The sequence below is a fragment of the Rhinopithecus bieti genome, unplaced genomic scaffold, assembly GCF_001698545.2.
Source record: "Rhinopithecus bieti isolate Rb0 unplaced genomic scaffold, ASM169854v2 scaffold_14549, whole genome shotgun sequence".
Lineage (NCBI taxonomy): Eukaryota > Metazoa > Chordata > Mammalia > Primates > Cercopithecidae > Rhinopithecus > Rhinopithecus bieti.
Window position 1 is genome coordinate 238,263 of NW_016808027.1, and position 12,320 is coordinate 250,582.

Below are 12,320 nucleotides of genomic sequence, written 5' to 3' on the forward strand. Positions count from 1 at the left end.
CTTCCTGGGGAGGCGGGGGCCGATGTAGTGGCTGACATGACAGTAGAGACTCCCATCTGGGGAGTGCACAGGGTAAGATCTGGCTCCCCTGGCTGTGGACCCTGGCCTCCCACACCTGCGGGAAGGCTGGGAATGTGGGGGTGCCTATGTGGGCACGCAACACTCCCCAAATCTTCTGGAGTATAGTAAAGCTGAGAGCACCCCACACCAGCCCCCACCCACGGTCTCCCCAGCCCCATGGAAGCCAAGCTGTGTCCCCACCCCAGCCTGCCCCCAGGCCCTGGCTCAGGGAAGCCCCAGCATAGGTGGGGTATCTTCCCCCTCAGACTGCAGGCTGTAATGTCAGCACTGAGGTGAGGTCAGCATTGGGTGGTGGTGTTGGAGGGATAGGCGGAGGCCCTGAGTGAGGCCTGGTGGTGGAAGTAGTGAGTGGGCCTGAAGCCCAGTGTGCTCCTACAGTGCAGCCCCTGGGGCTTTGGAGAGTGGTATCTTAGGAGCCCACCATAGTCCACATGCCTCCCCAGGGCTCCCCCCGACAGAGGCTGCAGCAGTCCATTCCCAGCACTCAGGAGACTCCAGGTCATTCAGTATTCCAAGCAAGCCCCCTAATGCATCTTCCCCCTCAGACTGCAGGCTGTAATGTCAGCACTGAGGTGAGGTCAGCATTGGGTGGTGGTGTTGGAGGGATAGGCGGAGGCCCTGAGTGAGGCCTGGTGGTGGAAGTAGTGAGTGGGCCTGAAGCCCAGTGTGCTCCTACAGTGCAGCCCCTGGGGCTTTGGAGAGTGGTATCTTAGGAGCCCACCATAGTCCACATGCCTCCCCAGGGCTCCCCCCGACAGAGGCTGCAGCAGTCCATTCCCAGCACTCAGGAGACTCCAGGTCATTCAGTATTCCAAGCAAGCCCCCTAATGCATCTTCCCCCTCAGACTGCAGGCTGTAATGTCAGCACTGAGGTGAGGTCAGCATTGGGTGGTGGTGTTGGAGGGATAGGCGGAGGCCCTGAGTGAGGCCTGGTGGTGGAAGTAGTGAGTGGGCCTGAAGCCCAGTGTGCTCCTACAGTGCAGCCCCTGGGGCTTTGGAGAGTGGTATCTTAGGAGCTCATCTTCCAGGCCTCAGCTCAGTGCTGACTCCAGGGAACATACTCTGACCCTCCCTGCACCATGGTCAGTGCCCACAGGCTCCCTTTCCTCCCTTCATCATACACTGCACTTACCATACGGCTCGTGGGCCATTAGAGTCCAGTGACTTCAGGAATCTGCAAACTTTCCCTCTGAAGGGCCAGACAGTCAGTATTTTACGCTTTGCAAGCCATATGGTCTCTGTGGCAACTACTTAACACTGCAGTTACAGTTAAAACAGCCATAGACAATACATAAATGAATGAGCATGGCTGCGTCCAATGAAACTTTATTTATGGACACTGAAATTTGACTTTCATGTAATTTTCATGTGTCACAAGATATTTTTGTTTTGACTCTCACAACCATTTAAAAACATAAAGACTATTCTTAGCTTTTGGGCTGTACAAAATAGGCGGCAGATCAGATTTGGCAGGCCCATGGGTTAGAGCAAGGTCCCTGGAGCCAGCCTGCCTGAATATGAATCCTGGCTCTGCTGAGTGACCTTTGGTGAGTGGCTCAACCTTTCTGTGCTTCAGAGTTCTCATCTATAAAATGGAGATGATGATGATGATACTTTGGGGATGTAACATGGTGCAGTCACATTGGAAAACAGTTTGGCAGTTCCTCAAAAGGTTAAACATAAAAGTTACCATATGATCCACATGTGGTGGCATACCCCTGTAGTTCCAGCAACTCAGGTGGATCACTTGAGCCCTGGAGTCTGAGGTTTCCATGAGCTATGATTGCACTACTGCACACCAGCTTTGGCAACAGAGCAAGACCTTATCTCAAAAACAAAAGTTACCATATGGCACAGCAATTCTTTTTTTTTTTGAGATGGAGATTCGCCCTGTCACCCTGGCTGGAGTGCAGTGGTGCGATCTTAACAACCTCTGCCTCCTTAAAATCGCTCCTTAAGCGATTTTCCTGCCTCAGCCTCCCGAGTAGCTGGGATTACAGACACCCACCACCACGCCCAGCTAATTTTTGTATTTTTAGTAGAGATGGTTTTCACCATGTTGGCCAGGCTGGTCTCGAACTCCTGACCTAAGGTGATCCACCCGCCTAGCTTCCCAAAGTGCTGTGACCAGCAATTCTATCCCAAAAGAAATGTGTACCCAAAAGAAATGAAAACAAACGTTCACACAAAAAACTCATTCACAGAAGCATTATGTATAACAACCCAAAAGTGATAACAATCCATATGTCCTTCAGCTGATCAATGGGTAAACAAAATGTGGTAGATCCATACAATGGAATGTTAGACATAAAAAGGAATGACATGCTGATCCGTGCTACAACATGGATGAGCCTTGAAAACATTATGCTGCATGAAAGAAGCAAGACACAAAAGGCCACATATTGTATAATTCCATTTATATGAAGTCTCTAGAATAGGCAAGTCCATAGAGACAGAAAGTGGATGAGCAGTTGCCAGGGCCAGAGGAGTGAGGCCAAGGTAAATAGGGAGTGACAGTGCATGAGAAGGGTGCAGGGGCGGGGTGGGGGTTGTTAGGATGGTGAAACTGTTTTGGGATTAGATAGTGGTGATGGTTGTACAACTTGTGAATATACCAAAAATTGAATACTGTATATTAAATACTGAATTGTATACTTTAAAAGGGTAAATTTTCTGGTATGTGAATTATATCTCCATTTTTTAAATGCGAGTACTTCCTTCCTTCCTAGGGCTGCTGTTACAGTTTCTGCATGGAAAGCATTTGGAACAATGCCTAGTTGTTCCCCTCTCTGGCCCTCTCAGGGCCCTAGGAGTCTTTGTGTGTCCTGCTCACATTGTCTCCAGGGCCTCGGATAGGGCCTGGTACAGAACATATGACTGAGTTTCTGGAGTCCCACAGGCCAGGGTTGGAGTCCTGACACCTCAATATAGCTGCGTACCTCTGGGCAAATAGTTTCTCTGTTCTGAGTCCCGGGTTTGTCATCAGCAAAATGGAATAAGAATAACTCACAGTGGTGTGGAGGACTGGATGACACCTGATACTCAGGGCGTGTGAGGTGCCCCAAGCTCATTGCCACGTGGTCACACTTGACCAACACTGGCCCCCGGAGGCTGTGGCTCCCACAGAAATTTCCAGGGTGCCAAGCAGGGCTGAGACAGTAGCTCCTGGCAGCCACACTTCAACCCTCAAGACACCTCTTGCTGCTATACCATCTTCCCATAGGCCCCACCCGGCTAGGAGGCTCCCTGTGTCTGGAGAATGAATACTTTGGGGCACTAGAGCAGTTCCTAGATTGACTACAGTCCAGTTATGGGACAGTAGCCAGGCATTGCTCCTTGTTCTCTGAGCCTCAGTTTGTTAAACTGTCAAATGGGTTTCGGACACAGAACCTGCCACTTCATATGGTTGTGCTGAGATGGAACAATGAATGTAAAGTCGTTACACGGTGCCTGGTGTATTTTAAGTGCTCAACACATCTCAGCTTGTATGATAATTTCTTCTGAAATGTTTATTTTGAAAGTCTGCTATGTGCTAGACACTGTTCCAGTTACTGGGAATACAGCAGAAAATACAACAGACAAAAATCCTTGCCTTCATGAAAACTGCATTATAGTAGGGTAGACAGGAAAAATAAACAAGTTATATTTAAGGACATGATTGAGAAAACAAAGCTGAGAATGTGGGAAGGAGCTTAGGGAATGTGGGAAGGGGCTACAGTTTTACAGAAGGTGATCCGGGACAGTCTTATTGAGAAAAGGACATGTGACCTGGTGCCCATGGCTCATGCCTGTCATCTCAGCGCTTTGGGAGGCCGAGGCAGGCAGATAACCTGAGGTCAGGAGTTCGAGACCAGCCTGGCCTACATGGCAGAACCCCCATCTCCACAAAAATACAAAAATTAGCCAGATGTGGTGGGCACCTGTAATTCCAGTTACTTGGGAGGCTGAGGCAAGAGAATTGCTTGAACCCGGGAGGCAGAGGTTGCAGTGAGCTGAGATCGCACCACTGCACTCCAGCCTGGGTGATAGAGCAAGACTCTATCTCGAAAATAAAAGAAAAGGACATTTGAGCTAAGACCTGAAGAGAGGAGGGGAAAGAGGAGGAAGCCATGCAGGTTTCTAAGGGAAGAACATTCCAGACAGAGGGGACAGCAGCATGCCAGGCCAGTGAAGAACATGGAGGAGGTCAGGAATGACTGGAGGAGAAGGAGTAGGGAGGAGGAGGGCCTGGGTGGGAGGCAGAGGACAGGTCCTTGGGGACCTGCAAGGGCGGGCCTGTGACTCCAAGTGAGACGGAGCCCCACTGCAGTGCTTTGAGCAGGGGTGACCCTCCCTGACCTAGGCTACAATGACTTGCTATGTGGTGCCTGACTCTTCACCCTTCCCCTGCCTCACCGCCCTGTGCTTCCTCCTGCAGGACCAGCTGGGGGCCTCCATGGGCGCCTGAGGGCCAGGCACCAGGGCTGCAGGCACGAGTATGGTGAGACACCAGCCCCTGCAGTACTATGAGCCACAGCTGTGCCTCTCCTGCCTCACGGGCATCTACGGCTGCCGTTGGAAGCGCTACCAGCGCTCCCATGATGATACCACGCCGGTGAGCCACCCTGGAACAGGGTCGGAGGGACCCAGTGAGCCCCAGCAAGCCTGAGGGGCTGGGGGAGGGGTCTTACCTCTGTCTCTGCTGACTTGCTCTGGACAGGCCAATGGCCTTTCTGGGTTTCAGTTTCTCCCTCTGTAAAATGGGCTCATAGTAATTCCTGAATCTGCTGACCAGGAGGGCCAGAAGGAGTTCTTCCCGTTGACAAGTTGTTAACTCTCCTCTGACACTGTTGAGGTTAGGCTGCTCCAGAAGGGAAGGGTCACCCCAGGGTAAGCAGAAGTCCTCAGCTTTCTGGCAGACCCTGACAGGCATGCAGGCAGGCAGGCAAACAGGTGGGTGCTGGAGGAGAGGGTGAGGACGTGGGCCCGGCCATCCTGGAGCCTGGGAGCTGGCAGGGCCACGGTCTGGCACCGGGGCTCAGTCACCTGAGCCACAGGCTTGCCAGAGCTGGCAGCAGGTGCACAGCCGGATAAAGAAAGCCTCCTTCAGTGCTGGGCTCCCCAGGCCAGACCTAAGCTGCACTCCTGTCCCTGGGGCACTGTCAGCCGGTGGATCTAGTTTCTTCTCTGAAGGAACCCAATTCCTGTGTAGTGTTTATCTAAAAGCTTTACTGTCTGGAGAACAACTTTCCTCCTCCTTCCTGCTTGTCTGAACAAAGAAGCCAGCCTCTAAATTCAGCCAGCCCCAGAAGAGGCTGGAGTGGCCAGGGGTGGCAGGGTGTGGGCGGCGGGGGTGTCTGTCTTTTGGTTGGTGTCTGTGTGTGTGTGTTGATGTCAGAGGGCCAGTAGGCCTGGCTGTCTCTCTGGGAAGGTTGGTGAAGCTTATCCACCTGTCTGCCCTCCTCTGCCTGTGCTGATGAGGTATAGAGCCCTAGACTGAGGAGCCTGGGTTCATGACCCCTAAACAGTAAAAAGCAGTAGGAACTGCCAGGGTGGGCACCAGGCCTGATTCATTGCCATCTCCCCACTCCCGGCCACAGAGGAGCCAAGTGGCCAAACTGAGGCAAAGGAAAAGGAAGGACCTACCCAAAGCAGGCCCCTGGCAACGTCAATACTAGAGCCCCGGTCTCTCCACTCCAGGCCCCTGCTGGGAAGCCCTCTGAGATACCATATGTCACAGCTTTCCCTCTTATGTGGAGGGGCACAGGCTGTGGGCTCTGGAGTCAGACGGATTCAGGTTTTGGTGGTGCATCCTCTACTTGAATCTAGTTGCCTGTGAGCTCCCTCACCTGTGAACTGGAGGGGAGACACACCCCTCTCAAGGAGCCACTGGGCCATGACATGTGATGAGAGCTGTGATGTGACCAGCACAGTGCCAGCTATGACTAGCCGTTGAGACAGGTCATTCCAGATGCCCAAGCCTCAGCCTCTCCATCTCTAAAATGGGAGATAGGTTGTGATCTTGGCTTCAGAATCCCGTGGACACTCTGCCGTGCTCCACACTCTGTTCTGGATCTGGACCTGGGCAATGGAGGTCCAGCAGCCACTGGTGTGAATGGGGTGGGGAGACAGCTGAGGCTAAGGGGAGAAGAAGGATGGCTGAGCTCCCAGGCAGGAAGCCCCTTGGCCATAGGGGCAGACGCTGGGGAAGGCATATCTCCCAGGAGTCTCATCCCCTTGGTTGGGACCAAGGCCGGCCAGTCATAGGCATGGAGTCAGGAAGTGATGGTCTTGGATGCGGCCAGCACAGGACCCAGAATGGAGGAGGTGGGCCGAGGCTGGTTTTGAGCTGACTGAGAACCAGAACAGAACGTGCCCTGCAAGGCTAGGGTCTGGGTTACCAATCTGGGGCAGGGGTCTGGGGCCAAGGCTGGAGGGGCAGCAAGGGGCCATGAGCTAGGCAAGGAGAGGGTATAGGGTTTTGCAGCAGCTCTGGGTGGCAGCGCCTCTGCAGAAAGGACTGAGCTCACCTCAGGTGACCCCAAACTCATAGCTGAGGATGAGCATCCTCTGCTCCCCCGCCCCTTTCTCCCTGCAGTTGCTCACTTTGCTCCACCCCCTGTCTCCTCCTACTTCCTGGTTCCAAGCCTCTGCCCGTCATCCTTTCTCTCTCTCCCTGTTTCTCTTTTCTGTCCCTATTCCTCCCTGAGGCAGCTGGGTGAGGGCAGCGATGGGGCTGGACTCTCACAACGAAGGAATAGCAATCTGGTTTCTCAAAGACATGGCTGGTGCAGGGTAGGGGCTCCAGAAATTTTGCTGAACAAATAGAGGCCTTGCGTGAGCTCCGTGGGGGCTGGCAGGGAGAGGAGAGCTGCCTAGGCTGAGGGGTGGTGGAGAGGGCTCTGCCAGTGAGCCCGGTGTCTCTCCTTATTCTCACCATTGCCGCCCCAGAGGGGATTCTCCTCCTGTATCTCCCAACTCAGAGAAGCCTGGGTTCAACTCTTGTGAAACCAGATCTCCCTGGGTCTCATCTGTGAAATGGGCTGAAAGGTGGGAGAGTCACAAGGCATTTTATTCTCATTCTCAGGCTGGAAAATGAAGTATGAAAGTAATAGTATCTGTTAACATTTATTGAGTACCTACTGTATGCAGGGAGCAAACGGTTTACATGCATTGTCCTAGTCATTGTTGTAACATCTCCATGGGCCATGTTTAATTGTGTACCCATTTTACACGTGGAGAAATCAGCCACACAGGCTGACGATAGATTTGCAGCCTAAACTGCTGGAGACTGGGGAAGATAGCGTGTGTTGAAGATGTGGGTTTAAGTGAGAGTTTGCTGGAAGAAGAAAGGCAGGGGGACTTGGGAAGTTCCCTGATGGAGGAGAAAGAGCACTGCACCAGGAGCATTTGGGACAAGATGGGGAGTAGCCTTGAGTGCCAAGCTTGGAAGCCTCAGTGTTTCCCTGGTTATGATCCAACCCTGGGCCCTGAAGTGGATCCTGGGGAGTGGAGAGTGTGCATGGAGAGAGCCTGGGAAGGGCCCCTTCCTCTCCCTCCTTCCTGCCTCCAGCCTGACACATTCCCACCTCTTCCAAGCCTTTGACCCCCAGCCCCCCAGGACACACACTTAACAAATAAAGAAGCAGGAAACCAAGGGCCAGAGAGGTGAAATGGCCTCTTCTCTTGCCCCCAGTTCTGAGGAGTGGAGGAGCCTGGCAGCAGGAGGCCGGGCTCACTCAACAGCCAGGAAGGGGAAGCAGAGCTTTTTATAACTGGGGATAATTAATTGGTTGTTGTCTGTGACTCATTACTCTAATACTGCCAATTAAAGACTTGGTAGGACAGAAGACTGTTCTCAGGCCATCCCCACAGGGTCCCCTGAAGACTGTGTCTGCAAAAGGCAGTGTCAAAACCAGCTTCTCTTTAGAGACGGATATAGGTCAGATGCCTGGAGGAACTTCCCAGCCAGAGACATTGAACGAGACAGACCTTGATAGCCAATCCTTGCACTTCCGTAGTACAGTTACCTTTGGAAGGCTGCTATAATCTTAATTGAGTTCCTCCAGGAAGAGCAAGGGAGTTACTCAGGCCAAGGGGCTGAGGGCACAGCCTGCACTGACCCTGCTCACACCCCCAGGCCTGTGCCCTGTCATCTGTTCCACACCCAACAGTCTTGTCTGGGGTGCCCTGATTACTTATTCAATCAACAAACCTGTCCTGCTACCTGTTCTGGGGTCATAAGTGTATCAGACCTGGTTCTCCCCTCCCTTGAAGGGCCCCCAGGCTTGTGGGAGAACAGACAAGAACAGACATACCTGGACCACCCAGGGTGATCATTTTGGAGGCCTGGGGAAACCCTGGGGGCAGGGAAGGCTTGCCTGAGCTGGCCTCTGGGAGGATCAGCCCCATCTCCCCATACTGGGGAAATGTTCAGGGTAGGGGGAACCGTGTGCACAAGTGTCTTGTGTTCAGGAACTGAAAGGAATTCAGTCCACCGGCTCAGGTGCAGGGAAGGGGAAGGGTGCTGCTCAGTAGGCCTGAGCCTGAAGCTATACTGAAGAGCCTAGGCTTCATCCTAGGCAAGTGGGGGCCTGAGCCAGGCTCGGGCTGTGTGAGGAGCACTGTGGTCAAACTGTGGAGAATGCTCTGAGGGCCCTCAGGTGGAGGTGGGAGGGCCAGTGAGGCCTCAGGTGTCTGTGTGGGGAGTGAGGAGGTATACGCAGGGATGCAGGCCAGGGGAGGCATTCCAGAGACACGTAGAAGGTATCATCAATGGACTGGCTGTGGACTGAGCTGCAGAGGAAGGAGTGTCTGACGGTGAATCCCATTCTTCCGTGATGCCCAGCGTGGGTGGATGGAGGCCGGTCCTGGAGATGGGAACCCATGCTGTGCCACAGGAGCAAGTGAGAGAAGAGCGGTCTCGGTAGAGTCCAGGAATAGCACAGGAGGGGTGGGTAGAACAGACAAATAAGCCTCCCCAACCCCAGTTGCCTGTCTCCTATGATGTGATATGATGAGAGCCCCCCATCACCCTGCCTTGGCAGGAAGACATTCGGTCTAGGCAAATCCATCCCCAGCTCCTCTGCCCCTTCCCCTCCATGCTCGTCCATGCCAGCCACCCTGAGCTTCTCCACATCCCCAGGATAACCTCACCCTTCATAGCACTGGACCTTTGCTCCTGCCATTCCCTCTGCTTGGAATACCCTTTCTCCTCTCTGCCCCTTAAGACCCATTGCAAATCCCCCTCCATGCCCCCAACTTCTGCCAAAAAATAGCCCTCCTCTTCCTTTCTCTCCTCGCTGCTCTCTCTCCCCACCTTCCTCGCTCCTCTGGGGTCCGACAGCACATTGACCTGTGCTGGCCATGTGGATTTTGATTTTTTGTTTCCCACTGGACTCTTTTAAGGAAAGGGCCTGGGCCTGCACACTCCAGGGACCTGACTCGGAGGAGGTCCTCGGACAAGATATGCTGAATGAACGACTAGAAGGAGGATTGAGCGTATGTGTTCATAAGCAAGTGAGGAAGTGGTTAGGGGATATGACTGCCATCTTGCTGACCAGGTGGGGCGGCTGGACCCCTAATGAGCTGGCGGAGAATGTAGGCGTACATGTGCGGACGGGTGCGTGCTGTGTTCTTGGTGCTGCCTCCTGTGCTCTGGGCGGTGGTTGGCAGTGGAGGGTGCTGCCTCAGCCAGAGGGACCTCCCAGATCACCCTTGGAGCTGGGATTGGGCTCTGCCAGTGCACAAGAGGGAGGAAGAGATGAGGTTCCCAGCTGGTCCCCACTTTTTGTCCTGTCAGCCATGTGGATTTGTGTCCAGGATATGGAGCTGGAAAGAATGGATCCCACTCAGGAAATCAGGGCAGGCTTCAGGGATGAAGCAGCCTTTGAGATGGGCTCCAGGGTGTTTCTGGATAGAGCCAGACGCCACTGGGCATTCCTGGCAAGGGAGCTGCAGTCTGAACTTGACCCTGCCTTCCAGTGGCTGAGTGTGTGATGTAAGGTCAGGCCCAGACCCTCTCTGGGCCTGAGCTTGCTTGTGGGTTAAGTGGAGGTATGAATCTATGTCCTGCAGATACAATTAGATCGTGGATAGGAATGTGCCTCCTGCCTTGTACCGAAGAGACCATTGTTCCAACCCTGCAGAAAACGTGCCCTCCCTACAAACTTTCAAAGTGATGGCTTTCTCTCCTCCAGTGCTTTGAGGAAAAGAGACCCGGCAGGGGTGAGAGAGAGGCCCTCTGAGCTTTATTTTTCCCACTTCTAAAATTGCAGGATTCCTATAAGGATAAGAAACTAGGAGATGATATTATTACATCCACGAGAGAGAAAGAGGAGGGGCTGGTTTGTTGCACCACAAGGAGGTGGGGATTTATCGCTGCAATAAAGCCATCCAGTCTCTTGCCTTCGGAAACCTCCACACCCTGCCTAGCTCCTCGCGGAATAGCACCAAGGGCACCTGGCATGACCATGCCACGCTCCAGGGGAAGTGGCTAAGTCTTGTTGATGACACTCTGTGAACACCTTTAGTGTTCGGTTATGGAGCAAGGGTGGGGCAGGAGATGGGGCATTACCACGGGACTATGGCCACCCATCCCTGAGAAGGGATCTGGGATGGTGCTTCCTAAGGGCCCCTCAGCCTTTCTGCTCATGTCTCCCCAAGGGGCTGATGCCAGCGAAGGGATAGGCTGGGAGAGACAGGGTGCTCCAGGCAGGACTTAATTGCATTCTCCTGCCTAATGAACCACTCTGAGTGCACCCCAGCAGAAGCAAGGACAGAGGCTTGATTGCCCGGCTCTCTGTAGTCCAGAAAAATAAATCCAGCCTCTTAGGCTGTTAGGAGCCAGCTGGGGGTGGGGATTCTAATCCCTTTCCCTGCTTGGCCCTAATGCTGCAATATCTCTCCAACCTCCCCAGGCCGCCACCTCCCCCAAATCTCCCGGATCAGGGCCAGGGTAATCCTGCATAGCCTGCCCGTCTCTCCCTTTTGGGAGCTCCCTGCACCCTTTCCAGCTGACATTTCCTAGGCTTTCCCATGCATCAGTCTCCCCATTTGGAACTTGGTGAAGGTGGAACAGGCTGACCATTGGAAGAGCTGAGATGCCCAAGATTTGGCTTGCAGGTGGCAGATTCAGGGGTAGGCACTCCTCAATCTCTCCCTCTTGGTCTCTGTAGGACCACATGCTGAGGGCGCAGCTGGGCTCTGGGACCTCCAAGAAGAGCTGGAACCACTGGAGAGAGGGCTTGGCCAAGCAGGAAGGAGCTGTGCCAGACAGAGCCCACACAAGGGGGAAAGGGCTGCCTTGGGCCAGGTTGGAAAACCTGGAAACACAACCACAGGCATCTGAGAACTCACAGTGTGATGAACGAATGTAGAAATTACTACCAGTATCACAAATGTTGTAGGGACAGCTGAAGCATCCATTTGGTGAAAGTAAAATTAGATCCCTGCCTCTTACTTCACACCAAAATAAATTCCAGATGGATTAAGATGTATTTTTTTCTATTTTTAAACTTTTTTCCCATTTTGAAGGCTTACATTTGTTGAAAAAATTTAAACAACTTGGAAAGATGTAAAAGAAATTCTAGTCTTCATGCTTTAGAGAGATAAGGCTTTTAAACCTCTCTCCGCACACGTGACATCCATATGGAACTATATATAGATGGATGTCGGATGGGTGGATTGCAGATTGAAATGTAAACAATGAAGCTGAGAAATCGTGGGTGTAAAATATTACTTAAATATATAATACTGGGCCACCCTTCTTAAATACAATACCAGAGGCAAAATGTATAAAGGAAAAGAGGGATAGATTTGACTATATAAAAATTTAAATTTCTGTGCAGAAAGCATGATAAATAAAATTAATTCAAATAATATATGAGAAAAAATATACAGCGTGTGTGAAGGCTGATTCTCTTATATAGGGAAAGCTTTTATAAGCCCATAAAGATCCAGTTCCCCAAAACAAAGCCTGCTTTGCCCTGTGCCTTCAGGCCCTCTGCTCCTTTTCTCTGTCTGGATTGAGGTTCCCCAACCTTGTCCTCTCAACAAGCCCTTTCCTTCCACTTTGCTGCAGGTGTCTCCTCCTCCAGGAAGGCTTCTAGCTCACCCCTCCTCCTATAACTGACAGTGTTAAGGATCTGGGGCTCTGAGCTCCTAAGCAACCTGTGTTTGCCCTGCTCACCACACCAATTGCCAGGATTGGAGCTGTTTGCTGCCAGTCTTGGCTCAGGGTGGCCTGATTTATCTCTGAG

General features: G+C 52.6%; 1 protein-coding gene across 8 annotated transcripts in view; it reads left to right on the top strand.

The window, feature by feature from the left end:
* Positions 1-12,320, top strand: part of GDPD5 (glycerophosphodiester phosphodiesterase domain containing 5) — a 90,941-nt gene that overhangs the window by 44,610 nt on the left and 34,011 nt on the right. For all 8 annotated transcript variants that reach the window (XM_017885213.1, XM_017885214.1, XM_017885215.1 and 5 more), the window contains exon 3: positions 4,499-4,675. In XM_017885213.1, the coding sequence (XP_017740702.1) occupies positions 4,559-4,675 (117 nt within the window). In that variant the 5' untranslated portion in view covers positions 4,499-4,558. The remainder of the gene's footprint in view (positions 1-4,498; positions 4,676-12,320) is intronic.